The following is a 25,050-nucleotide window of genomic DNA, read 5'->3' as shown; positions in this document are numbered from 1 at the left end:
CTGGCCCCCAACATGGGGGTGTGAGGAGGCAGGGCTGTTAGGACATGATTAGGTCGGGAAGCTCTCTCCTCAGCAGGGTTAGCGGCTCCAGGGATCCCGTCTGCACCTTCTGCCAGGTGGAGACACAGAATGTGGGGGGAAAAGCTCTGGTGACTGAGCTGTCAGTAGCCCCCTGAACGTGCTACCTCCTTGATCTCGCGTTCTCTGGCCTTCAGAGCCTCACGGTGTAAATAGCCTGTTTATAACTTGCACAGCTGAAGGTATTTTTGATATAAAGACGAATGGACTAAGAGCAACAAAATGAGAATCCCTGCCACCGACGAAAATAATAAGGCTTTTTTTTTTTCCAGTCATAAAAATAATACACAATATAAAAACCAAATCAGGGTTGGGGACACACAGCTCAGTAGGTGAGAGGTCCTGCCATTCAAAACTGATGGCCTGATCTGTCCTGTAACCCCCATGGTCAAAGGAGAGAGCGAGCTAGCTCCTGAAAGTTGTCTTCTGAAGTCCACACGAATGCCATGTGCGGTACACCCACCCACACTCACACAATAATAAAAAATAAATGAAATAATTAACGTAAAAATCCAAATTAAAAAAACCTTATAAACAACAAAGCAGGAATTGTCATTTCCTCCCATTACCTAAAGTTAATTGCTACATTTTGGTGGCTATGGTCTTTGAAATCCCTTCCCGTGGATATGTGAGCATGAATATAGAATTCTGCTTACACACGGCCTTAATTGCACACTTAGTATACCACAGTGTCCTGGACATACTCTTTTAAAGGTAGGGTCTCATGTAGCTCAGGCTGGCTTTCCACGTCCCACGCAGCGAGATTAAGGTCTGTGCTATTACACCAGGTTCTTATCTTTTCTTTCTTCTTGAAACGGGGACTTTCTCTAGTGTATAGCACTGGCTGCCCTGGAAATTGCCAGGTAGACCAAGGTGGCCCTGAAGTCACCGGTATTTACTTGCCTCTGCCTCCTGCGCACTGGAATTAAAGGTAGGGGCCACTTGCCAGGTGGTGGTAGCCCAGCTGTAATTCCTCATGTTTAACAACCACATTATTCTCCTGCATGTCAGTTTCATTATTTAGTAAGTGGGAATTACTGCCTAATGCTTTCCTTAAATTCAAAATAATTTAGTGTGTGTGTGTGTGTGGGTATTGGAGATCAAACTCAGGTCATCAGGCATGGTGGCAAATGCCTTTCTTTACTTGCTGAGCCATCACTGGCTTCCTGTCTTCTATTTCCCAGGCCACCAAATCAATTTTATTATGATAGATTGAGCCAATTAAGACAAAGGGCCAGGCAGTTTAAAGAGCAGCCACAAGAGCATCCGTGTCTGAGGCGGTTTCTGTGCTAATTAGTGGTTAAGAATGAAGACACAGCGCGATAGATCTTTCTGTCTCTTTCTCTGTCCTGTGTGTGCGAGCACTCACTCGAATGGGTGCGTTAAGGTATACGTGCACTCACACTTTTAGAAGCAACTGCTTAAAAAATATATATATATATATATATTTACCAGGAACTCATCACGTGCCAAGAGCTGTTCTGCCAAAATCCACAAGGTGTTTGGTCAAATGCCACCTACGGTCCGGTAAGCGAGGCTGACAGAATGCTAATGGGGACGGCCAGGTTGGGTGGGTGAGTGTGCGGTGTGGCCGCTCTAGAAAATGGCGGTCCGAGGACACTACGGCGGATGAAGTGATGTTCCTGTAGGTGACACTGGGCAGTGAAGACAGTCATGCTGTGTGCGAGGTAAGAGTGGCCTGGAAAGATCGAAGGCCCCGAGGCAGCAGGAGACCTGTCATCTTCAAGGAGGATCAAGAGCGCCACGGCTGGCGGGCAGCCAGGGTCGCAGTGATGCCTCGGAGGTAGGTAGGGCTCTGTGGCTCAGTTACGACTGCGGTCAGCACGCGCTGTTGAGGTCCCTGGAGAGCTGACGCTGGCAACAAGACAGCAACCAGCTCTGTGTTCCAGAACACTGCCCTGAAAGGCCTCTGGGAAACCAAGCAATGGTTCTGGTCCAGGACACGGGAGCCAGGACCCTGGACAGTGGTGCTAGGAGGAAGTGGCAGGAAAAGGCTTTCCCAGGGGGCGGGTGTCTCCTGCAGGGAGGAGGACAATGGAGACTCTGGGCTTGTGCCTTGTGATGTGGGTGGGAAGGAAAGAAGAAAGAGGGGGTGTTTACAGATGGTCCTGTAACTGGTTCACTTTTATCCATAAACACTCTGATTTGAGGGTGCTCGCAGAAAGGGTTTAAGGTCTTTGTTCACTGCCTGTATTTAACACAATTAACCTTTGTGTTTTGACTCTGGCTCCTGTCTCGTGCTGACTGGAACAGTTCTAGGAGCCTGGAGGGGACAGTTTGTAGATTCTCTGAGATTATGAAGAGAGCAGTTAACTTCCTTCTTGCTAACCTATATCCTGAAGGTTCCTTTTCTCACTTCACTTTATGGACTTTCAGGAGTGGACCATGATTTCAGGCGTGTGGGCTGTAGGTCCTTGTAGGGGCCCTTCATCAGGCCAAGGCCATGCCGTTTTTGTTTTTTGGTTTTTTTTGTTATAAATAACAACAACAACAAAAAAACCCAACTTTGATCAGTTCTTTGAGAATTTCACACATTTTAATCACATTCACCCTCCCTTCAAGCAGTTCCTTTCTTAGTGCTGAGCTGTTTCTTCACAAACAGGGGTTGGATCTGTCAAACACTCTTTCTTCATCAACTGACGAAGCCTATAGTTGGTTTGTTTCTTTAATTAATTAATTTTTTGAGATAGCCTCTTATATACCCTAGGTTGACCTCAAACTTGCTTTGTAGCCGAGGATGACCCTGAACTGATCTCTCTGCCTCCATCCCCCCAGTGCTGGGACACCAGGTGTGTATCACCGTGCCTGGTTTATGCAGTCCAGGGCCTCAGGAAGGCTAAGCAATCCCTTTACTGACAGAGGTGCTAACTCATGCGTGTACACACACACACACACGGCTGTGCACACCCTCAGCCTGATCACACAGGTTTTTGCTATATAATGAATATGGGAGAACACATGGACTGATTCTGAATGATAAACTAACCTTCTATTCTCAGGCTAGAATACATTTGGCCACCAAGTTTAGGAGGTTTCAGGCAGTTTTTTTTTTCTAATGTTTGTCTACATAGCTGACTTCCTCTCCATCTGGCACTCTGATGCCCAGACAGTAAAATCTCATGTTCTTAAGAAAGCCTGGGGAGCTGTTCCTTACAAATGCTCTTCTCTTGTTGACACTTGTTTTCTTTCTTTTCGCTTCTCTTCTCCCTCTCCCTCTCTCTTTGGTTTTTCGAGACAGGGTTTCTCTGTGTAGCCCTGGCTGGTCTGGAACTCGCTCTGTATACTAGGCTGGCCTTGAACTCAGAGATTCACCTGCCTCTGCCTCCTGGGTGATGGGATAAAAGGTGTGCACCACCGCCACCACTGGCTGGACTGGACTGTTTCAATAGCTTTTTACCCGCCCCCACCCGCCCCGTTAACTAACTCCTCTGGCCCCCATTTTGTTGTTATGTGAATAAGAACATAGTTACTGTATTTATTCATTTATTACATTTGCTAAGACATTCTCCTTTCCTACTAGTTTCAACAGTGTTTGCTCCGAGTTCTGGGAGCATTTTTATCCTAACGTCTTACTAGGCTGTCCCCAGCTCTCTGCCAGGCTAGCCTTGGAACTGTTAGCTGCCTTTTTCCCACGCAAGTTGAGATGTCTCTGGTTCTTTATAATTAATTTTGGCTCATATCCTGGATATTTTGATATTGTATTATGAAACTCGAAGTCCTTTGTGAATCCAGTAGCGGGTGTTATTTTTGTTTTAGGAGACAATCAGGCAGCAAGTCCTGACCAGCCAGCCCTCTGAGGGTTGTGGTTTTACTGTCAGCTCCCCTGTCAAGCCTATGCAGACCCGTCTTCCGTGTGCACCACCCAGTGTCCAGCTGGCAGTCGGGAAGTCACCTGTCCCTGGCGGATTCTGAAAGCCTTTGTTTGGAGTCGCTTTCCCAAGCCCCTCATTGCTCTTTGTTTTCTCCCCTGTGTGCTCTGGTTCCTTTGGCTCCTCATTCTTGGTCCTTTTACCAGGAAGCCAGAGCCTCGCTTACCACAGTCTGTTATGAATTTTCGGAACTGTTGTACCCAGATCTGGGACAACCAGCAGGAAGGCAGAAATAAAAAAAATAAAATAAAATTAAAAAACGAAACGAAACCAAGCCTGAGACTTCAGCGTCTCTCAAGTCCTCCTTGGCTCTACTGTCACTGACTCCGCCGTGGCAATCTCAATCCCACCATCGTGGGACAGCTTAGGGCTGGACACAAGGGGAACAGAAAGAAAAGGCACAACCGTGGGATCTCCCCATCTGCTTGAGCCTTAGGAGCCCTTTCTCCCCCAACACCCAGAGCGCCACAGCCAGAGGCCACTTCCTGGAGCTGTCTGTATGATGTCCACCGCTGGGGTGTGGGCTTCTGAGACGTGGGACACTGAGGGAAAACACTGAGGGAAGCACCCTGTCAGCTTGCTAATACATTAAGTTCTGGTATCCTTCCCAACCTGTCGGCCATGACTAATGTTTCAGAGTCCTCAAACAGCTTCAGTGTGCGCTCTGTCCAAGCCATTAGCGGCGCTCGGTGACAGAAACATGGGAGTGCATCTACTCCTTATCTAGGATGGAATCTTGCTTTCCTATGTTTAATTACTCATGCTAAAGAAAGGACATAAAATAGGGATTAAGTCGAAAGTTGTGTTGCTAAGATACTAAAACTTTTTTGGCAATGTGGTATGCCCAGTGCTACAAAAAGTCTCCACATAAAACAGTCCAGTGGCCGCTGAGGAGAGCCTGCCCAGCTCTCCCTGCTTTGGGGAATGATGCAAAGCAGGAGACTGCTGGCCATCATTCCTGAGACCTGAGTTCAGTCCCCAGCACCCAGGCCTGTGACTGATGATGGACACCCAATGGAGCAGATGCCTCTGTCCACGACCGCACCTGTCCACGTGTCCAGAACTACCCCTAATACATACAATTTAATATTTAAAAAATAAGCTGGGCAGTGGTGGTTCCTTAAATTCCATCACTCGGGAGGCAGAGGCAGGAGGATCTCTGTGAGTTTGAAGCCAGCCTGGTCAAAAAAGTGAGTTTCCAAGACAGGCAGGGCTACACAGAGAAACCCTGACTCAAACCAACAACAAGTCCTCCAAAACGAAACAAACAAAAAAAAAAAGATAAAAGTTGACTTTTGATCAGTTTACATCTATCCTCTACTACAAGAGAGTTTGACAGGCAGAATCCGAGTCTTCATTCTTTCTCCTTTCACAGTGGGTCATGTCTAAACCTGGGCGCCAGGGCCATCTGGGAAGAGGGACTCTGAATCAAGAAAGTGTCCCCCTCCGTAAGATTGGCTTGTAGGCCAGTCTGTTGGGCATTTTCTTTGTTGCTGATTGAGGTGGGAGGGCCCAGCCCAACTCTTGGCAGGTGGTCCAGAGTTGTACAAAAGAGCAGGCTGAGCAAGCCAAGGCAGTGCCTCTCCACTCCAGGGCTTCTGCTTCAGCCCCTGCTTGAGTTCCTGCCCTGACTTCCTTCAGTGATGGACTATGGTTCGGTGTATAAGCCAAAATTAGTTGCTTTTGATGATGGTGTTTTATCACAGCAGAAGAGACCCTGGCTAAGACAGAACTACAACCGCTGGTCCATAGGTTATTTGCAAAGGAAGCCTAACACATACTTTTATAGCTCCAGGAGAGCTAGGGGCAAAGGACCAAAATCCCCTTGAAAATTCATGAGAATAGGAAAACAAAAACAACAACACCCAGGAACTACTTGGACAAGATGTAGGTGCTGGAACCCCCATGCCTGCACGCGAGCCCACCCTGATATTTACTTGCTATTTGATGTTGGATGAGCTGTGTCACTTTCTTGTATGTCAATTTCCTTAGCTGAAAAATGGGAGGCGTAGTAACGATGTTGACCTCAAGTCTTGCTTTGAGATTTGGCTCATGGGTGAGGGCTGTCTGACAAACTGATGCCCTCCTCCTCCTCTTCCTGTTCCCAGCCAAGTGCTGCTCACGGCATGCCTGGGTTACAGCTTTTACATGTATAAAGAGCATCTAAAATCTTAGTGTACACTGTATAAAATCTTACTGCAGAAGGGACATTCTCCTAAACCCCGCTCTGGTCACTACCGAGAACATTCCCGTTCTGAGAAATCCCCACCACTGCCCCCAATATTGTGGGATTCAACCTCTTCTTTCTCCTTACTGCTTTAACTCGGAATTGTGCATCTAAACAACCGTGGTTTCGTTTTACTTCCGGAGTGCATACGCGTGAGAAGCGGTAATCTCTATTGTCTCTCTCCTCGTTTTAAGGCCCACCCGTGTTACTTGCAGGCACGTAGCTTAGGTGGTAGAGCACTTACCTGGCACATACAAAACCCTAGGTTCAATTCTTAGCACCACAGAAATGAAATACAATAAATAAAATTTAAACATTTTTCTCATCCCTGAGAGCGGGGCTTGACAGCACACATCTATAATACCAGCACCTGGAAGGCTGAGGCAAGAGGGCTGCTGCAAGCCGGAAGCTGCCCTGGGCTATATAGGGACTGTCCAGCCAGCTAGGAGAGGGGACACCTAGTGAGACATTATCTTCAAAAGCCCTATGTGGCAGCACAGGCGTGGATCCCAGAGCTTGAGAGGCAGAGACAGGAGGATTGCCACAAGTTTGAAAACAGCCTGGCCTGCATAGTCAGTTCCACAGCAGCCAGGATTCCAGCTCTACAGTGAAGATTCCACAGCAAGACCATGTCTCAAGAAATAAAAAATTTAAATGTAAAAAGGCAAAATAATAATAATAAAAAAGAATTATCTATAGTGTCCAATCTATGTATAGTTTGATTATTTTTTTCTGTTCCTTACAAATGTGACATCTGCATATTTACTGTTGGTTCTGTCTACGTGGGTTGTTTTGGGATTTTACAATTATGAATATTGCCTGGGACTGGAGGGCCACCTCCCCGACCTGAGTGGGGCTGGGTCAAAGGGCACAGTGCTAGTTAGCATGTCCTGCACTGTGAACACAAGGAGGGAAGAAGTGTGCCTACCCACGACTGCCAAGGGAGTGGGTGTGGTAATCCTCTCGTGTGTTCCACTCGATAGATATTAGCAGCCACCCCTGTGACGGCGCTGTCCAGAGGGGAGCTGTCAAGGCATAGGACCTGTGTGCTTCAGACTTGTCTACATACTGTCCTCGTCTTCTTCAGAGTGACTACATATATAAACTTGACCTCCCTCTCAGCGGAGGCTCGCTTCTTCTGCAGCAGGGCCCTGTCAGCACACTGGGACGGTCAAGCTTTGGTGTGCTGCTGCTCCTTGGGTGTGCAGTGATATCTCAGCGGGGCTCTGATTTTTCACCTTCCTGGGTACTAATGTAATTGAAAAGCGTTTCCACAGGTTCACTGACCTCTTTTCTGAAAGGCTTTCTCAGGACCTCTGCTTGGTTCTGTACTGGGTTGTTCGTTCTTAATGGTTTTTGTAGTTCCTTGTTCTGGAGACAAACTCTTTGCCAGCTAATTATGGTGCAAATTTCCTTTTTCACGCTGCCTTTTCACTGTCTTAATGGAGTCTTTTGAAACTAAAAGTCCTGAATTGTAATGTGTTAAGCAGTCGATCTTCTAACACACACTTGGGGTTCCTTTAAGAACTCTTCCCTGACTGTCTACTCTGCCAAAGTGACTTCTCAGGCACGCCTCAGCATTCTGGTGAAGGAGCCTCACGCGCACGTGACATGAGACAGTGGCACGGCTGGCAAAGGCGTGGGCTTTCAAGCTGGGTGGGGATGGATGGCCCCCAACGATTAGGGAAATCAAAGCGCCTGTGAAGGATAAATAACTGAGGGATTCACAAAGCGCCCAGCGCTGACACACAGCAGGCCTTCTCAGTGGTGGTGGGAACAGCTTTCCTCTCGCCCTCTCTACCACAACTGTCTGGGCCTCGTGACCAAGAATTAACCACATATGAGGTCAGTGAAAGAGATTAACTACCCTCCAAAGGCCAGCCATGTCTCCCTGGTGTTCGGGGCGACACCCACAGTATGAAGCGGACCATCACCTCCTAATCATCCAGGGATGCCCTTCCCTTGGAGCGCCACAGGAGTGGCAAAGCAAAGAGAAGAATGAAAGCAGCTGTCCTTCCTGCTCCGCCAACAAGAACTGAGGTACGGGGCGTGTGGTGTGGGGCACACACAGCACACACACAGGACAGCCACCCCCCGACCTCAGTGGGTCTGGGTCAAAAGAGCATGAGGCAAAGAGCGTGTCCTGCAATGTAAACAGAGGGAAGGAGTGTCTGCCCGTGACTGGCACAGGGGGATGTGCCACTCCACTCTTGGAGTTCTCTACCTGACGTGTATGTGTGTGCGTGTGTGTATGTGTGTGCGCATGCGTGCACTCGCATGTGAAGGTGCAATGGAGGGGCTGCTCTGGCTGCCTGACATTCTGTAAGTGAGCCCTGGTGCTTATCATGCCCAGTGCTGGTGGTCTCTCAAAGTCCTCTGCCCTCGTCTGCCACAGGGCATGTACCCAGAGACTACTCATCCTCATACAAACCTGCACAGTTCTGGGAGGAGAAAGCATCCATTGCAACGGCCCAATGAAGACGTTTTTGCTTATTTACTTTGTTTTGTTTTTAGCTAGGGTCTCACTCTGCAGCCCTGGCTGGCCTGGAACTCCTCATGGACACCAGGCTGGCCTCAGGCTCAGAGACCCACCCGCCTCCGCCTGTGCCGCCAGGGCCAGCTCAGTGTCCGCCTGTAAAACGACTGGGCACCTTTCACACTGTGTCCTTCCGCTCCCTCCACAGTGGAGGCCCTGGGGACTTTCCCATAATTCTTCGGATCTCTTGCCCTCCCCCAGGATGGCCGACTCATCAGGCAAGCCATAAGGGTTGAAGAGATGACAGAGGGGGAGAAAGTGGTACCTGTGCCTAGTGTTTGTCCAGCGGAGTCAAAGGAAAGAAGCAATGAATCTGCAACACAAGAGGACAAGTTCACGTCTTTCTTCTGTAGTCAAGTGCCTGCTGGCTCCACCCAAACCCTGCAGAGGCCTAAAAGCACTGCCTCCTCCCCTTTGGCCACACCCATTCTTACATTCATGTGCTTCCTATTCCCAACACCCACCCACCCCCCATAAAACCCTCAAAGTAGCGGATGATAATTTATCGCATATGCTGGAATAATAGAGGAAAGATGACAAAGAAAGGGGAAGTATATACGCTGGGGAAGGTGTTAGTGCGAGAGGGCATGCCACCGGGGCCACTGCGAACAAAGCAGGCAGAGTCAGGGGCGGGGGGGCCAGCTCCCAAGCAGCCAAAGCAAGGGGAGAAAACAGTTCCAGGACTTGGTGCCCACAGTGCATCCTTCTTCCGTTCGTTCGCATGGCTAGGAAATGTTTGTTGGGCGTCTACTATGTACAGACACTGTACCAGGACACTATAACGCAGTAGTCAGTGACAACAGCAAAACATGCTCTCCACTGGCATGGGTCCTTGCCTTTCCTCTTGAAAAGAGATTGGAGAACAAACTATTTAGCTAGAAACATATATATATATATATACATGAATAAAAATTAAGCTTCTTGTGTGAGGGACCAGCCTGAGGGGGCCAGGCAGAAGAACTTCCCTGGAGAAGCTAGCCCTTGGGCTAAGGGTTGAAGGATATTGAATGTCAAAGCCAACAAGAAGGGATGGGCATCACAGGCAGAGGGAAGATGGAGTGTGTAGAGACTGAAGGAGGAGGGGACCAGCTGTTTCCAAGCAACTCAGAGACTGAAATCCAAGAAAAGTCCCAGCAGAGAGGGGGCCAAGTGATGGTGTCGGTTTCTCCTGCGATATTTCAAGAGTCTGTGCTTAGGAGTCTTGTACAGCTGTCTCTTAACATGCCCAATCTCGAATGATGGTATAAAGCCAACACACAGTGTTCACACGGAGAGGGACACCGAGAGGAGGGGTGGTCCAAACAGCCCGGGCTCAAGAGACCACATCCGGAAGGCTCATTCACTGCAGAGCGGTGGCTGGACAAGGGACATGTGTACAGCACAGCCCACTCCATCTTCCAGATCTCACTCCGCATGGAAATCCAACAGCCATCATGACTCTATGTGCCATCCAAGCTCAGCAAAAGCAGCCAGGACAGCCGCCCATTCAAGGTTATGCCACCAGCACACCTGACGGACCACAGGCCCTGCAGGAAATCCTTCAGAAACGTGTTTACTAAGAACCATAGGGCATCAAGCTGGGGATGGTGGTCCCTGACAGGATCCAGAGGCAAGCATCCTGCACCGTCAGGTCGGATGGTGGTCCCTGACAGGATCCAGAGGCAAGCATCCTGCACCGTCAGGTCGGGGCAGATCGTGTGCTTTGAAATCCACCAAGAAAAAGGCAGGGCAGCTCGCTCTTGACAGAAATGCAGTCCCTTGGTGAACAGCCGGCCATACTATCTGCAAAAGCAGAGCCTAACGCCGGAGTTCCGCCCTTGTGTCTGTTTCCTCTGAGTGAGGTATGCGCCTCCTTTTAAAACTGGCAGCCAGGGTGAGGAAGAAAAAGGTCTCACCAACCTGGAGGACACGGAAGACCCCCGAGGAGCTGACCGCCCAGAGGAGCAACGCTTTTAAAAAGCAGCTCAAGAGCTGGGCAGATGCTTGGTAAATAAGACACTTGGTGTCCAAGCGTGAGGAGCAGAGTGCTGAGCCCCAGGACTCGCGTCAAAAAGCAGGCTGGGTGTGATCCCTGCTGTGATTCTGGAGCTCAGGGCTCAGGGCAAGACCCTGTCTCAGAATATAAAGTGGAGATCAAGGAAGACTCCTGATATCAACCTCCGCCCTGCACATACACCACATGAGAACATACACACATACGCAGACACACTCACATGTGCAAAATTTTCCAAGTACCTAATTTTCACTACAGCTGACATATTTTTCCAATTAAAATTTACTTTCTTCATTCTCATAAGCAATCTTGAGTTAGTCTTTTTTTTTTTTTTTTTTGAAACTTTTTGATTCACATGTCAAAAAAAAAAAAAAGCTAAAGGTCTAAAGAACAGTGACTGTTGACAGTGGCTGCCTTTGGTGATACTCTACAAAATGTCCACAGTGAACATGTGTTATTTGTATCAAGGGGGGGTGGGGCGGGGCTGGGAACTGAGCCCACCAGCGTCCCAGCTATTTGAGCTGAGGTGGGAGAGCTGCTTGAGACCAGAAATGAGGGGTGTGTGTGTGTGTGTGTGTGTGTGTGTGTGTCTGTGTGTGAAGTGGGGTGGGGTGGGAGTGCTATGAGGGAGAGAAAAAAAGATTAAAAATAACTGCACTCCAGCACAAGCTTCCTGGTATTGAAGCCAAGGCATAGCAGAGTCCGGTCTCTTCCATTATTTGTGCTGAGGGATGGTCGGCTTTTCAGCTCTGGGATCATCCTGAGAGCTCAGACCAGTTCCATCAACCCTGGATGAACCAACTTCCTCCCTCTTCTTCTTCCTTCCTTCCAACAGTTTAGCCCTTGGTCCTAGGGCTGGAACCCAGGGCCTTGAACAAGCTACGGCGTGCTCCCGCACTGAACTACACCCCAGGCCCCTCCTACAAACATAACCAAGTGCCAGTACTTAGTAAGAGAGCTCTCTCCCTTTGCAGGCCAAGGAGATGGCTGAGTGGCAGGTAGAGTGTGATCAGGGTCTTGGGAGGGAGGTGGCTGTCTCCTGGAAAATGGTTGCTGTGCTCCGAGACCACGTGCCTTCGGAGTTCAGAGGATGAGAGTGAGGGGAAGTGAGAGATATATATTCGTGCTTTGTGTAAGCATGAGTATATTTTGTTTTGAGTATTAAAGGCACAGACCAGAAACGGTTCGGCGATTCATTATTTGTGTTTATTCTAAAGGATGTAAGATTATTTTAGTTATAAACCATATTGACAGCTTACAGGAAAACTTAGCATTCAACAGAGTGAGAGGTTTGCTCTGCAAGCAACAGAGCAGGAATCCAGATTTCTCCTTCTGCAGCTAACAAATATGTCATTCTTCCTTGAGCGTTCCAGGCCCCAGCTGTTCCTGGCTCCTAGGCCAGAGGCAGCCATGTGGCGTGTTGCACAAGTGACCGGACAGAATCCCAGACCAAAGCATGACAGAGCTCGCTGCACAATGAGGAAACCTAGAATTTACTGGAAGCTTTTTATTACGGTCAGATGTTTCCTGTGTCTGGTTTCTGAAGCAGAATGGAGTCTATGGGGGCAGTGAGAAGGAGCAGGCGGCTGGTATTCTTAGGTTCTGGCCAGGCTTGGAGAGCCCCAGCGTGCCTGAATGAACTGCACTCTGGGGAGCCACCTGCCTGTCACCCTACGCATTCCACAGCTAGACGTGCCGTCCACCCCATGCAAGCCTCAGGAATGTGAGAACGGGGAGAAAACAGATTGTTCCTAGGCTAACCGGTAAAATACAAACATACACAACTAAAAGGGCAAGATGGGCGGATTTCACTGCTCCTTAATACAGAAAATATTAACTACTGCACAGCAGGCCTAGTGAGGACACCAGTGAACACCTAACAGTCAGAACACGAGTGTCCCTATTCTCAGGACATTCACACGTTACTCGGTGTGGTGGTGGTAACAAAGCACACAAATAAAATGAACAAAGTCACTTCTGACAGTGGTAGCTGATGCGGAGAATATTAAGCAGCGTTAAAAGGTCAAGGGAGGAAGAACAGACGTGATCCACGGCGTGTTCGGGGCATGTGGGACGAGACCTGAAGACAGAGACCATCAACAGAGAGGGTAAGGGGGAACGGGAGCCCTGGAACCTCCTTGCACTTAGGGGAAGGAGGAAGACAAGATGCTGGAGAGCAAAGGGGTCCAGCTTGGATGCTCAGGTATAAACGGTGGTTCCTTTATAGGAACTGAGTTGTTACCCTGGCAGCCGTGCAGAGGGTCGATCAAGAGATGAAAACCGAGGCACAGGGTGGCCACAGAGAAGGTGCAAGACTACAGAGCAGAGGGATAATGCTGGAGCCCAAACTGTGATGTTTCGGGCGGTGGGGGGGAAGGTAGGGGCGAGCTCTAAGGATACTTACAGGGAAAGTCTCAGGATTTGCAACGAATGAGAAACAAGAAAGACGGGAGACCACAACTGCAGTTTCGACAAACTGATGCTGACTTTGCTATGACTTACAGCGGCCTCCTGATGAGCCACTGAAGTGGCCCGCTTACAGGAAGGCCGGGTCTCACGGACGGCTGCCTTCTGGAGACCTGCGTTGGGAAGCACAGGGTGCTGGGGAGTTGCAGTCACAGCAAAGAAGAGGGGGACTGGGGCAGGGCGTAGGCCAGGCCAGACGCTTGGTCCTGTGGCCCACACTCACGGTGGAACGTCACGGTGGACAGCCACGGCTGCAGAGGGCGTCACAAAGTCACTTAAAGATCCGCCTTCCACTCCCAGTGCTGCCCCACTTCCTCCGTGGTAACCAGCTATGACCTGGGCTATCCTTCAAGGCTTGGCTCTCCTCAGCTCCCACGAGGCCTGGCCCGCCACTTAGTGTCTCCTGTCCCTGTCCCCTGCTACCTCGGTGCGTTCTGCATTTGCAGCAAGCTCGTGTCCTCCTTTGGGCCACACGCTTCCTGCTCCCTTTCCCTGACCTCCTGGTGGCTGTCAGAAAAGCACACTTGTCAGGACACATTCAAGGTCTGACTCGAAAGAAGCAGAGGACAGCTTAGACTCTTACAAAGAACCTTCAACTTGGCTGGGGTTGGGGGTGCTCTCGGTCTGTTAAGGGAAATGATACTTGGTTTTTCTTATTGTTATTTACTTGTTTGTTTTTGATGCCTTAGAGGATGACCTGGAACTTCTGAGCCTTCTGACTCCCAGTGCTGAGATGACGGGCGCTCTCCATCATGCCTGGTTTTGTAGAGTGATGAGAATCAAACCCGGGGCCACAAGCGTATTAGGCAAGCCTTCTCCCAACTGAGCTACAGCCCCGGCCACAGATAATATTGTAATGGCCACACAGCCGCCTGTTTCCTTTCCAGTTTGTCCACTGCTTAGATCCTGGAACGTTCAAGTCCCCTAGCCCCTCAACTTTCTCCCTCTCAACTGCAACCCCAGCTTCCACCCCAACCCCATACATACGAAAAAAAAAAAAAAAACAAGAAAAACAGAACTTGAATAAACAGAATCACTGAAGAAACCCAGAGGGAAAAAAATGTCAGAGGGGAATGAGCCAAGAGATGAGAACTGATGACGAGAAGGGTGCCCTAATATGGTGCGCAGATGGTGGTCCAACTGGAAAGATGGACCGGAGGGCGTTCCTGACTTGAGTGGGATCAGGTTCCGCCCCACGGTCCAGCTTCGAGGACGCGGCTGAGAGTGGAGGCCATGGGAACAGGCGGTTCCCTTCGATTTTATCAGTCTAGCTCACCAAGCATAAGCTGCGGAGCCTTCACGAAGCTCAGGAAACTCTGCAGAGGTCGGAGGAATGGCTGAGTGGAAGAAATGTTTGCCAGGAACTGGAGATCGGATCCCTAGAGCCCAGGAAAAACCTCAGAAGGCAGAGACTGGGGCTCTCCTGGACAGGCTGGCTGGCCAGACTAGCCGAAATCAGCAAGCACAGGAGGTAGAAAGCAACTGAGGAAGACACCTGACACAACTCAGGGCTCTCACACGACTGTGTACACGCATGTGCCCAGCCACATGCAAACAGGCAGACACAAATGCATGCACATTACACACACACACACACACACACACACACGGGGTGGCGGGGGCGAGGGGAAGGCTATGGAAAAAAAATCAAAGATGATTCCTGAAATCAAAGACTGTCTGAGCTGTCTTGGGATAGGAGTCAACCAACAGCGTTAGAAGCCTTGAGAGCTAGGGCAGGAGTTCAGGTCTAGGGTTTTTTACTGGGAATGACTGGGACGATGTGGAGGGGAAGGCAGCTGAGCCAGGAGCAGGTGAGCAGGCCGCAGTGGTAGGGTGGGAAGCGGTAAACAAAAGCACTGGGGCGTGGGAAGCGAGGGGTGTGTGGTTTCAGGAGGGCACGATTATTCCTAATTAATATCTTAGGCTTTCTTTCAGGAGGTAAAGAATACTTGTGACTAAGGGAACTGGTCAATACAGTGACTGAAGTTAAAAAAAAAAAAAAAAGGGCTTTGACTAATCAAAGACTATTTTTAAAAAGTGAGTCACCATGAAATTGAGGGGGAAAAAACCTGCTATGTCATACCAGGAGACAAAAGGCACTTGGGTTAAGATCGGGGTAGGACAGTCCCTGGGGCAGGAGCACACACAGGGAGAGCAGGAAGTCTGGGAGGAGCTGGCCCTCTACCAACCGCTGCCCTCGGAGGCCGGGTAGCGGGGTAGGCACCGCTTACACACCTGTGTGTGTCAAGGAGCGGTTGGAAGGAAGATGGATGGACGTAGGCACGCAATGAAACTGGGAGTGAAATGCTAGACGTGAGTTTCGGGGCTTCGGGGGCATGGGAAAGGTCAACGAGGCTGCCCACCCCAGCACCACCCCAGCCGGTTACCCAGTGCAAGAGATGAGTGAGCAGTGCTCACGCTGAATCTCAAACGAAGGCCGGCCAAGAGCATAATTGAAGGGCAGAGGGGCAGACTCTGATGGACCGGGGGGTGGGGTGGGGGGCAGAGGAACTGTTTCTGCTGTTGGCAAGGCCCAGCCTGGGCACAGAGCATGGGAGGTGAGTCTGGGTGAGTCACTGAGGGCACAGAGGGAAGAGGCTGGAACCCGAAGCTGTCTGATGGCAGGACGTGGCCTGTGAGGTGGCAGCTTTGAGGCAGATGATCATGTTTATCGGGGCTCTGATCCTCCCCCACACCCTGGCTGTCTGTGGACCTGATTCCTGCTGTAGGAAGGGTAAGACGACAGTGGGTCTCACCTGAGACCCCGAGACTCAACAGTTGTAGGTTCTTGTCTTTGTGTATGTGTGTGTGCGCAGGCGCGTGGAGGCCAGAAGGCGGCCTTCAGCGCCATTCCTTAGGTGCCATTTGTCTTTTTGTTGTTGTTGTTTTGCTTTTACAGACAGATTTCTCTGTGTAGCCCTGGAACTCACTTTGTAGACCAGGCTGGCCTTGAACTCAGAGATCAGTCTACCTCTGTCTCCCAAGTGCTGGGATTAATGGCTACTTTTTGTTTTGTTTTGTTTGTTTGACAGGAGTCTCTCACAGCCTGGAACATGACAAGAAGGCCAGGATGCCCAGCCAGCAAGCTCCAGGGATGGGCCTATTTCTGCCTCCCTTTCCCTCTCCTTTTACAAAGGCCACACCCTTCGCTGCCTGACCTACCTCCCCAGCCCATGGCAGTTTTTCAGACTCTACATCTGCACAGATGAAACGGGACTTAACACCCCACCACCATGAGGCTTGGAGGTGGCGTGCTGCAGCGAAATACTTCTGCCGTGAGTTTTTAACACGGAACGGGGGGACTATAAATATACCCACATTCTTTTAGGTCAGACTTTGTAGGCAAATGAGTTTTAATATTAATCTCATGCAAAAAAAAAAAAAGTTTTAAAAATTGTTAAGGGCGGGGAAGGCAGCTTGGTGGGTAAAGGCACTTGCTACCAAGCCTGATGACCTGAGTTCAAGCCCCAAGACCTGCAGGTGGAAGAAGAGACCGACTTCTGAAAGCTGTTGTCCAACCTTCTCTGTCTGTCTGTCTGTCTGTCTGTCTGTCTCTCACACATGCACACTCGTGGGCACACACGTGTGTCTGTCTGTGCACACCCACGGGAGCACATAGGTGCCTGAGCACAGGCAAGCGCAAGCATACAGCCACAGGCACAAATGAACACACACACACACACACACACACACACACACACACGAGCATGCACACATGAGCAGACTCACATGTACAGAAAAAAATGTAATAAAAAAAAAAAAAAAGAGTTTTAAATTTCATTCCATGACAGTGGGGTGAAGCCAAGCTGGGAGTCTGGATTTTATCAAGTGGAAGTAACAGGGAAAGGCATTGTAGATTTTTTTTTTTCCAGTAAGCTGATGATGTCAACAGACTTCCAAAAGAAAAAACCCACTAGTGTGTTTTTTCTAGTGTAATGGTGGTGAGAGCGACAGTCAGATGCAGGGGTGGGGGTGGGGTGGGGGGTCAGGCAGGTTAGGAGAGCCTTCTAGAACACCCCGAGGGGACAAGGCGGGTGTAGCACGGTGCTGTGGTGGGGGGGGGGGGGCGTGCTGCAGGGAATCTCCAGAGCAGGTTCAAGTAAGTTACTAAGTGTGGAAGATGCGCCATGAAAGCCACACTGTGAGATGAACAGCGCGGAGGGCCCGTCTAGGCTGCGAACCCTCGGGAGACTCGCTCTTCTGGGTGTGTCTGTGAAGGTGTCTGTAGCCGTGATTGGATCATGGGGACTCTGACCTGCGAATGGATTAATTCCTAAACGGCGCCGTAACATGATGGCGTAATTAGCACGAGGTGAGAGGCTAAAGGTGGGGCGGCTGGAGGGAGTGGGTCACTGGGACGCGTCCTTGGGGCTGTATCTGGCCCTGGTGCCCGCTGTATTTCTTCGCTGCATGTCTACCACGAAGAAGCCCTGTGTTCCCGCCCCCACCACCATCACGCCCTGACCCACAACACGCCCAGAAATACGCAGCCAAGCAATCGTGGACTGAATCCTTTGAAACTGGGGAGTCAAAATAAATCCCTCCTTTTAAGCTGTTCATCTCTGGGAGTCTGTCCTAGGGACAAGACCAGCAACTAACGCAGAGTGAAAATACACTCACCGAGTCCAGTTAGTAAGATCTTTGGTCATCATTCACTGCAGCTGGACCCACTGAAAGACTGAGGTAACTCACAAACCAACTGTAGAAGTTTAAGCACTGGGAAAGTCTGGAGGAAGCTGGCTACGTATTTGGCTATTGATGAAGCCTGAGTGGGCACCAGCCAGGGAAATTAAAGGGGGGGGGGGAAATCAGCGGCCCCATTGGCCCCAGTTGAAAATGGGTTTCACTGGGGAACTGAAACTTTTTCTCTACAAATGGCCAGTAAATAGCTTAAACTTTGTTGGTTACATCAAGACTCTGTGATGTATCCCATGGTTTTTCTTTTATTTACACACTTGTCTTTTTGTTTTTTTGCTTTAAGCCCTTAAAACATAAAACCCATTTTTTAGTGAGGCTTGCTTCCAACTTTATCTGACACAGAGAAGATGTCTGCTGCCTCTCATTAACATACCCTTCCTCCTAAAGACCTCCAAAACGACATGGAAAACAAAACAAAAAACCACAGACGTACACAAAATCAAAGGACGGGAGAGGAGACACCGGCACCAAAATTTGAAAGTTGGGGAGCAAGTGAAAAGCAGGACTCAGAAAGCCAAGTCTAGAACTGGTCTGGAATAGGAATTGATGCTCTGTGCTCGGTGCACTCAGAACTCTGCCAGAGCCTTACAGGGAAGCTCTGGGGACCAGTGAAGAAAACCAGAAGAAGACACCAGTTCTTGACAGTCAAGACCACACGGCATGAGAGGAAAGTCTCTCACATAAAGATAGGAGGCTCAAACAAACGAAAGCCAAAGCGGAACTGCCACAAATACACAGGAAGACAAAAACTTAGAAAACAAAGTATTAGATTTGTGTTGGGATACTCTTTCTGTGCTCTGTGTGAAGGCTGGCTTTGCATCAGTCAAATGTCGACTTCCGTACCAGCTGAGACCTGGTACTGAAGTACTGAGTACTGAGTACTGTCCAGACTTTGGTATTGTTATTTTGATGTATCATCACCTATCCCAGTATTTTGTAAACACGCTTCTCCATCACCTCTGAGGGCAACAGCTGAAGCAGGAGAGGAAAGGCAGGACTTCTGGACAGAGACAGGAACTGTGGGAAGGACTGAGAGGCACAAATTCACCAGCCAGATGAGGAAGAATGGAGAGGTTAATGGGCCATGCTGCAAATGGGAACTGGAATAAATGAGTTAATTAAGTTATACAAGCTAGATGGGAAATAGCCTAAGCTATAGCACCTAAGCTTTCATAAATAATAATAAGTCTCTACATCATTATTCGGGAGCTGGCGGGTCAAGACATTCCCGTGATAGCAATGAAAATATTTTACTCACAAATATCACTTAAACAGTACATTTAGGGAATGGAGAGATGGTTCCATTTTTTTTTTTTTTTTGAGAGAGTATACCACTCTTAAGGACCTGAGTTCAATTCCCAGCACCTATATGAAATGACTCACAACTGCCTGTAACTACAGCTCCAGGGATCTACTGCCCTCTTCTGGCATCTGTACGCACGTGCACTCACATGCACATATACATAAAAAGGTTGAAAACAAATTGAGGAAAACTCTCAGAATATAGAGCAAAAAGCTAGACACAAGAAATGAGAAAATATTTTTTTTTAATTATAAAGTACGACATCTAGAACATGAGCAAATAAGAAAAATATGGAAAGGAAAAAAATTAAATAATTCAATAAAATTTTTCTAGAACTAAAGGGCCTGAGTTTTCGTGGCTTCCTATTTCTGTTTGTTTTTGCTTTGTTTTAGCTTCAGAGGGTCTTGGGGGCTGAGGAGATGGCTCAGTCAGTAAAGTTCCCATCACACAAGCATGAAGACATGAGTTTGGATACCTGGCACTCACGTAAAAGTGGGCAGGGGTATGTCTGTAACAGCACAGGCCACTGCCACTGTTCTTAGCTGCACACTAGATGGCAAAACACCACTCATTTCGGATGCAGAACATGGAGAAATAAACCTTAACTGACTGGGAAATTCTCTTCCTGCTGGATAAGTTATACAGTTCCAGAGTGTGCAATACGGGCTGCTGGGGGAGAAAGGAAATTGATGGTCTTATCTAGAGCCGGTCCCCACATCTGCTACATCATAAAATCTTCCAGGAAAGATATGCCTACTGGTGCCATCATGGCACGATGGTTATGCAGCTAACCAATCACTTTTTGATTAAACAGGAGGCTCCCGCCACAGGATTTCCTACTGTTGTTGTTTTGCTAAATGGTCATGCTCTCAAGCTGCCTCCTGAGGACTTACGTTTACATCATAGATTTGTGTGGCTCTCAACTTTGGCCAGACTTTTTGCAGTGGGAAGTGTTAGTGCAGAGACTCCTAACTGGTCGAAATGAGTCTACGTATCTCACGTATCAGTGTGTCACGTATCAACCTAGGCCTGTCAGAGCTTGGAGAATATGACAGAGCAGGAGTCAAGAGTGTGAGAGCTGGCAGGTGGCAAAGAGAGCGAAATTCCGACTCCCGGACGTGAAGTGGCGACAGCAAACTCGGACTCGAGGCAGCTGTATAGTTAGCTGCACGAGATAAACCCAGTCAAAATTCTAGCACGGATGAGAGAGAGGTCTCTGAGGTCCCACCACTGGGGGAGGAGCTACTGACAACTGGAGGGTGCTTAGGGAGACAGGGTCACCTTCCTTTGGGGAGATGGCTGCTGATGGATTGCCCGTGTCTGTGTGGAAGGTTCCATAACCGTGTACATATGGGCAACAGTACTTGGAGCCGGTAAATCCCTAACAACGACGACAAAACAAAGCAAGAAGCGTGTGAAGTTGGGAGAGAAATGGCGTGGGGACGCAGGGAAGTTAGCGGGAGGCTATGATAAATGGGTACACTCAAAACACACTGTGTAAACGTACTTCTAAAAAAATGAGTATTTTAAAAGGCTTTTATTTTATGTGTGTGGGTATTTTGCTTCCGTGCATTGGGATGTGCACCACATCCATGTCTGGGGCCACAGAACTCCTGGAACTGGAGTTACAGACAGTTGTGAGCTGCCATGTGGTACTGGGAATTGAACCCAGGTCCTCTGAAAGAGCAGCCAGTGCTACAAACTGCTAGGCCATCTCTCCTGTACTAAGAATGAGTATTAAAACAAACAAGCAAACAAACAAAAAAAAACCAACTGAAAACAAAACACCAAAAGTTATCCACAAGAAATGTCTCCCATTTCATCCACTCAGCTTATGCAATGCTGCCCTGCGTTTTACTTATCCAAACAACAGCGACAGAAACAGACGAAGGCAGAAGAGATGGCTCCGGGGTTAAAAGCACTGGCTGCTCCTTCAGAGGACTTGGGCGTGATCCCTAGCACCCACATCAGGTGGTTCACAACTCCCTGCAGCTCCGTGCTGGGGCGTCCGACGCCCTCTTCTGGCCTCCACGGGTATTGCTTGTATGTGGCGCATAGACAAGCAGGTACACACCCGATGCACATAAAGCAAAACAAATTAAAGTGTTTTAAAATGTCAGGATAAAAGATAATTAAAAGACAAAACAACCCAATGTTTGGACCTTGTTTGGGGCAATTTCTAAAGTGTTATGGGAAGAAATCTGAAAGAAAAAAACAAGACTCTCTGAGTATGGGTCGGATATTAGAAGACATTAAGAAATTCCTGGAGATTTGAGATAATAGCGTTTGCAGGGTGGCTGGTTATTGTACACAGGAAACCTAATTGTTAGCAAAACACGAAAGCTTAAATAGAGGTCAGATGCAGTTGGGTGTGTCTTGAAGAGATGCAGCTTGGATGAGCCTCTGAAAGGCTCCAGAGATAACAAAGCTAAAGAGTGGAAATTCCTGCCTGTTTTAAGGCAGGCTGCTTGGGAGCGTTCCTGCGGTCCTTGCTCTGCAATGGATGCAATGGATCTCAAGGGTGACCTTGAGATGGCCCACGTAAAGGTAAATGGTTCGGCAAGTACTGACCTGGCTTAGAGTCCCTCCCCGCCACGGCGGTGACATGGTTCAGCAGGCAAGAGTGCTGGAGAGGAGCTAGGGACTTGTTTAGCAGTTGGACCCGAGAGCTCTTTCCTGGCTTGGAAGAGCCGCCTGGAGGGAGCTCCTGGTAAGAGATAGCAGTGTTCTCTCTAGGCTTGCAGGAACAAGAGAGAAGCACCTGGCAGGACACAGGTAAAACAGTAATCTAGGAAAGAGAGCCAAGGAGCCCTCACGGGTTAGGACGAGCTCAAGAGAAAGGCAGACTAGCGAGGTAAAAGGTCACACATAGAAATAGATTTCTAAAGAGCTAACAGTTTAGTTGTAGAATCAGGCTTGCAAATAGACATTCTGTACATAGTTAAGAAAATAAAATTACCTTGCTGAGCTAGCAGGGTTATTTTTACCTCCATGTATACCTCCTGTGTTTTTATTGGTACAAATATGAGATAATTAAAAAATAAATAATAGTACAATGATTGCTTTATTTTACTTCTTAATTTTTAGCTATTATTTTATGTGTATGCGTATTTTACCTGCATGTGTATCTGTGTATATCTGTGCATTGTGTACGTGCCTGGTGCCCGCCAGGGCAGAGAAGGGCATTCCCACAGAACTGGAGTTACAGAAGGTTGTGAGCCACCGTGTGGGTGCTGGAAATCGAACCTGGGTCCTCTGGAAGAGTAGCCAGTGCTCTTAGTTTCTGAGCCACCTCTCTAGTCCCTGGCTGCTTTATTTTAAAGAGCTGGGTGTGTGACGGATGCACTCTCAAGTATCTGGAGTAAAATGACATGCTCCCCAGTATTTGCTTTAAATCCAAATAATAAAATGTATGAATGTCTGCAAGAGCAAGGCCTGTAGAACACACACATCAGGGGCCCTTGGATGGGGAAGATGCTGAAGTCTCTGCCTTAGGACATTCTGTCCTCCATCTGGAAGAGATGCTCTTGAGAGACATTAAAAGAACATAGTTCCACTTCATCCTCGAGAGAGAGCAGACAAAGAAGGAATAAAAAGAAACAGCACTCAACAAAACCTTTATTTTTTTTTTCTAAGAAATCTCGAATGCCTATTAATTTATAACATTTCCACTTGAAAAAGCAACGATACACAGCTCTCAGTGGCCCAGCTGAGGACTGAAAAGTAGTTCAGGTGGCTCAAATACTAAGAGAAGGAGGCAACCAGGAGGGGCGGCACACGCCTTTAACCCCAGCACTTGGGAGGCAGAGGCAGGCAGATCTCTGTGAGTTCGAGGCCAGCCTGGTCTATGGAGCAAGTAGAGGACAACTAGGGCTTGGTACTTAGAAGCTAGCCTGGGAGTTACTCAGTTGGTGTGGTGACTATTCTTGGTTGTCAACTTGACTACATCTGGAATTACCTGAAACCCAAGTGGCTGGGTATACCTATAAGGAATTTCTTTTCTCTTTTTTTTCTTCCTTCCTTCCTTCCTTCCTTCCTTCCTTCCTTCCTTCCTTCCTTTCTTCCTAACTTTTCAAGATAGTTTCTGTGTAGACCTGGCTGTCCTGAAACTCTGAGGTCTACCTGCCTCTGCCTCCTGAGTGCTGAGATTAAAGGTGTGTGCCACCACTGCCTGATGGAATTTTTTTTTCCTTAATTCAAGCATATGAAGTAGGAAGACCCACTTTTAAAATTTATTTTATTTTTATATGTCTGGGTATTTTATCTGTTTGTGTATCTAGTGCATGTCTAGTGCCCAGAAAGGCCAGAAGAGAACATCAAATCTGTTGGAGCTGGAGTTACATATGGTTGTGAATTACCACGAGGGTGTTGAGAATTGAACTTGGGTCCTCTAAAGAGAGATGGTGCTCTTAACTGCTGAGCTATCTCTGTGCCCCGAGGGGAAGACCCACTTTTAGTCCAGATATTTTGTGGTGGGAAGATCCACCTTTAATCTGGGCCACACCTCTGCTGACCAATTACACAAAGGACATAGAAGAAGGAGGCATTTGATCTTTGCCTGCTTGCTCTCACACTCACTGGAAAGTTCATTCCTTCACAGGCATTAGAGTCTATTTCTTTGGGATTCTGAGGAACACTGAAGGCCAGCCGAGACATCCAGACTTGTGGGCTGAACAATTACTGGATTCTTGGACCTTCTCTTGGTAGACAGCCAAAGTAACAGATGGCCCACAACCTATAAGCCTCAACCTGTGAGTCAGGATTCCTTCGGCAAATCTCTCTTTTTTTAAACGATTTATTTATTTTTATTTTATGTGCATTGGTGTTCTGCCTGCATGCATGTCTGTGTGAGGGTGTCAGATCCCCTGGAACTGGAATTCCAAACAGCTATGAGCTGCCAAGGAGGTGCTGGGAATTAAACCTGGGTCCCTTGGAAGACACAGGAAGTAGCCAGTACCCTTAAATGCTGAGCCATCTCTCCAGCCCCCTTGATAAATCTTTTACCTCCAAAAATATTTACATCATGATTCATAACAGCAGTGAAATTACAGTTATGAAGTAGCAACGAGAATAATTTTATGGTTGAGGGTGACCACAACATGAGGAAATGTTCTAAAGGGTCCCAGCATTAGGAAGGTTGAGAACCATTGCTGGAAGCCATTCTAATAAATCCCCTCCTATATATGCACAGTCCTGGTCCTCTAGAGAACCCTGACGAGTACTGGCTAAACACAGTTCTCCCATGACTCAGTCATTCTACTGCTAGCTATATGCCAATACCAAGAGTAACAGGGATGTTCTGCACACGTAAAAACTTATGATAATACTCATAATGTCCGCAGCAGTACTGTTTGCAATAGTCCACAATGGAAGAACCTAAATATCCATTGACACAAGCATAGAGAAATAAAACGTGGTCATTATCCTATTAAAAATATCCACAGAAAGGAATGAAGTACTGATATGTACTATAACATGAAAGAGCTCTGCAATACTATGCTAAGTGTGGGGGGGACAGTGGCAAAAGTTGTATAGTTCTCTTTACTGTATGTGCGATGCCCAGAAGAGGCAAACCTTATGGATGAGCGTGCGTGCACACACACACACACAGATGCGTGTACACACCCACGGTTAGGTCTGTGTCTGGGTAGGGGTATAGGTACATCACACATATGGGTGTCCACAGAAGCCAAAGAGGGTGTTAAAACCCCCGGAGTCTGAGCTACGGGAGGTTGAGCTACCTGACATGGGTCTCAGGAGCTGAACTCAGGTCCTCTGCAAGAGTGAACAATGCTTTTAACTGAGCCACATGCTCTTAACTGAGCCTCCTCTCCAAACCCGTCAAGTCCATCCAATTTC

The 25,050-nt window shown here is 48.3% G+C and overlaps 1 protein-coding gene across 15 annotated transcripts in view; it reads right to left on the bottom strand.

Annotated features, from left to right (window-relative positions):
- St3gal3 (ST3 beta-galactoside alpha-2,3-sialyltransferase 3) overlaps nt 1-25,050 on the bottom strand; it is a 194,163-nt gene that overhangs the window by 104,949 nt on the left and 64,164 nt on the right. For 11 of the 15 annotated variants that reach the window (XM_060379725.1, XM_021644546.2, XM_021644547.2 and 8 more), the window contains exon 3: nt 8,997-9,044. The exons of the other annotated variants lie outside the window; for them this stretch is intronic. In XM_060379725.1, the coding sequence (XP_060235708.1) occupies nt 8,997-9,044 (48 nt within the window). The remainder of the gene's footprint in view (nt 1-8,996; nt 9,045-25,050) is intronic. 15 annotated transcript variants of the gene reach the window in all.

The sequence above is a fragment of the Meriones unguiculatus genome, chromosome 3 (genome assembly GCF_030254825.1).
Source record: "Meriones unguiculatus strain TT.TT164.6M chromosome 3, Bangor_MerUng_6.1, whole genome shotgun sequence".
NCBI lineage: Eukaryota > Metazoa > Chordata > Mammalia > Rodentia > Muridae > Meriones > Meriones unguiculatus.
The sequence above is the reverse complement of the archived record's forward strand: the minus strand, read 5'-3'. Positions and strand labels throughout refer to the sequence as shown.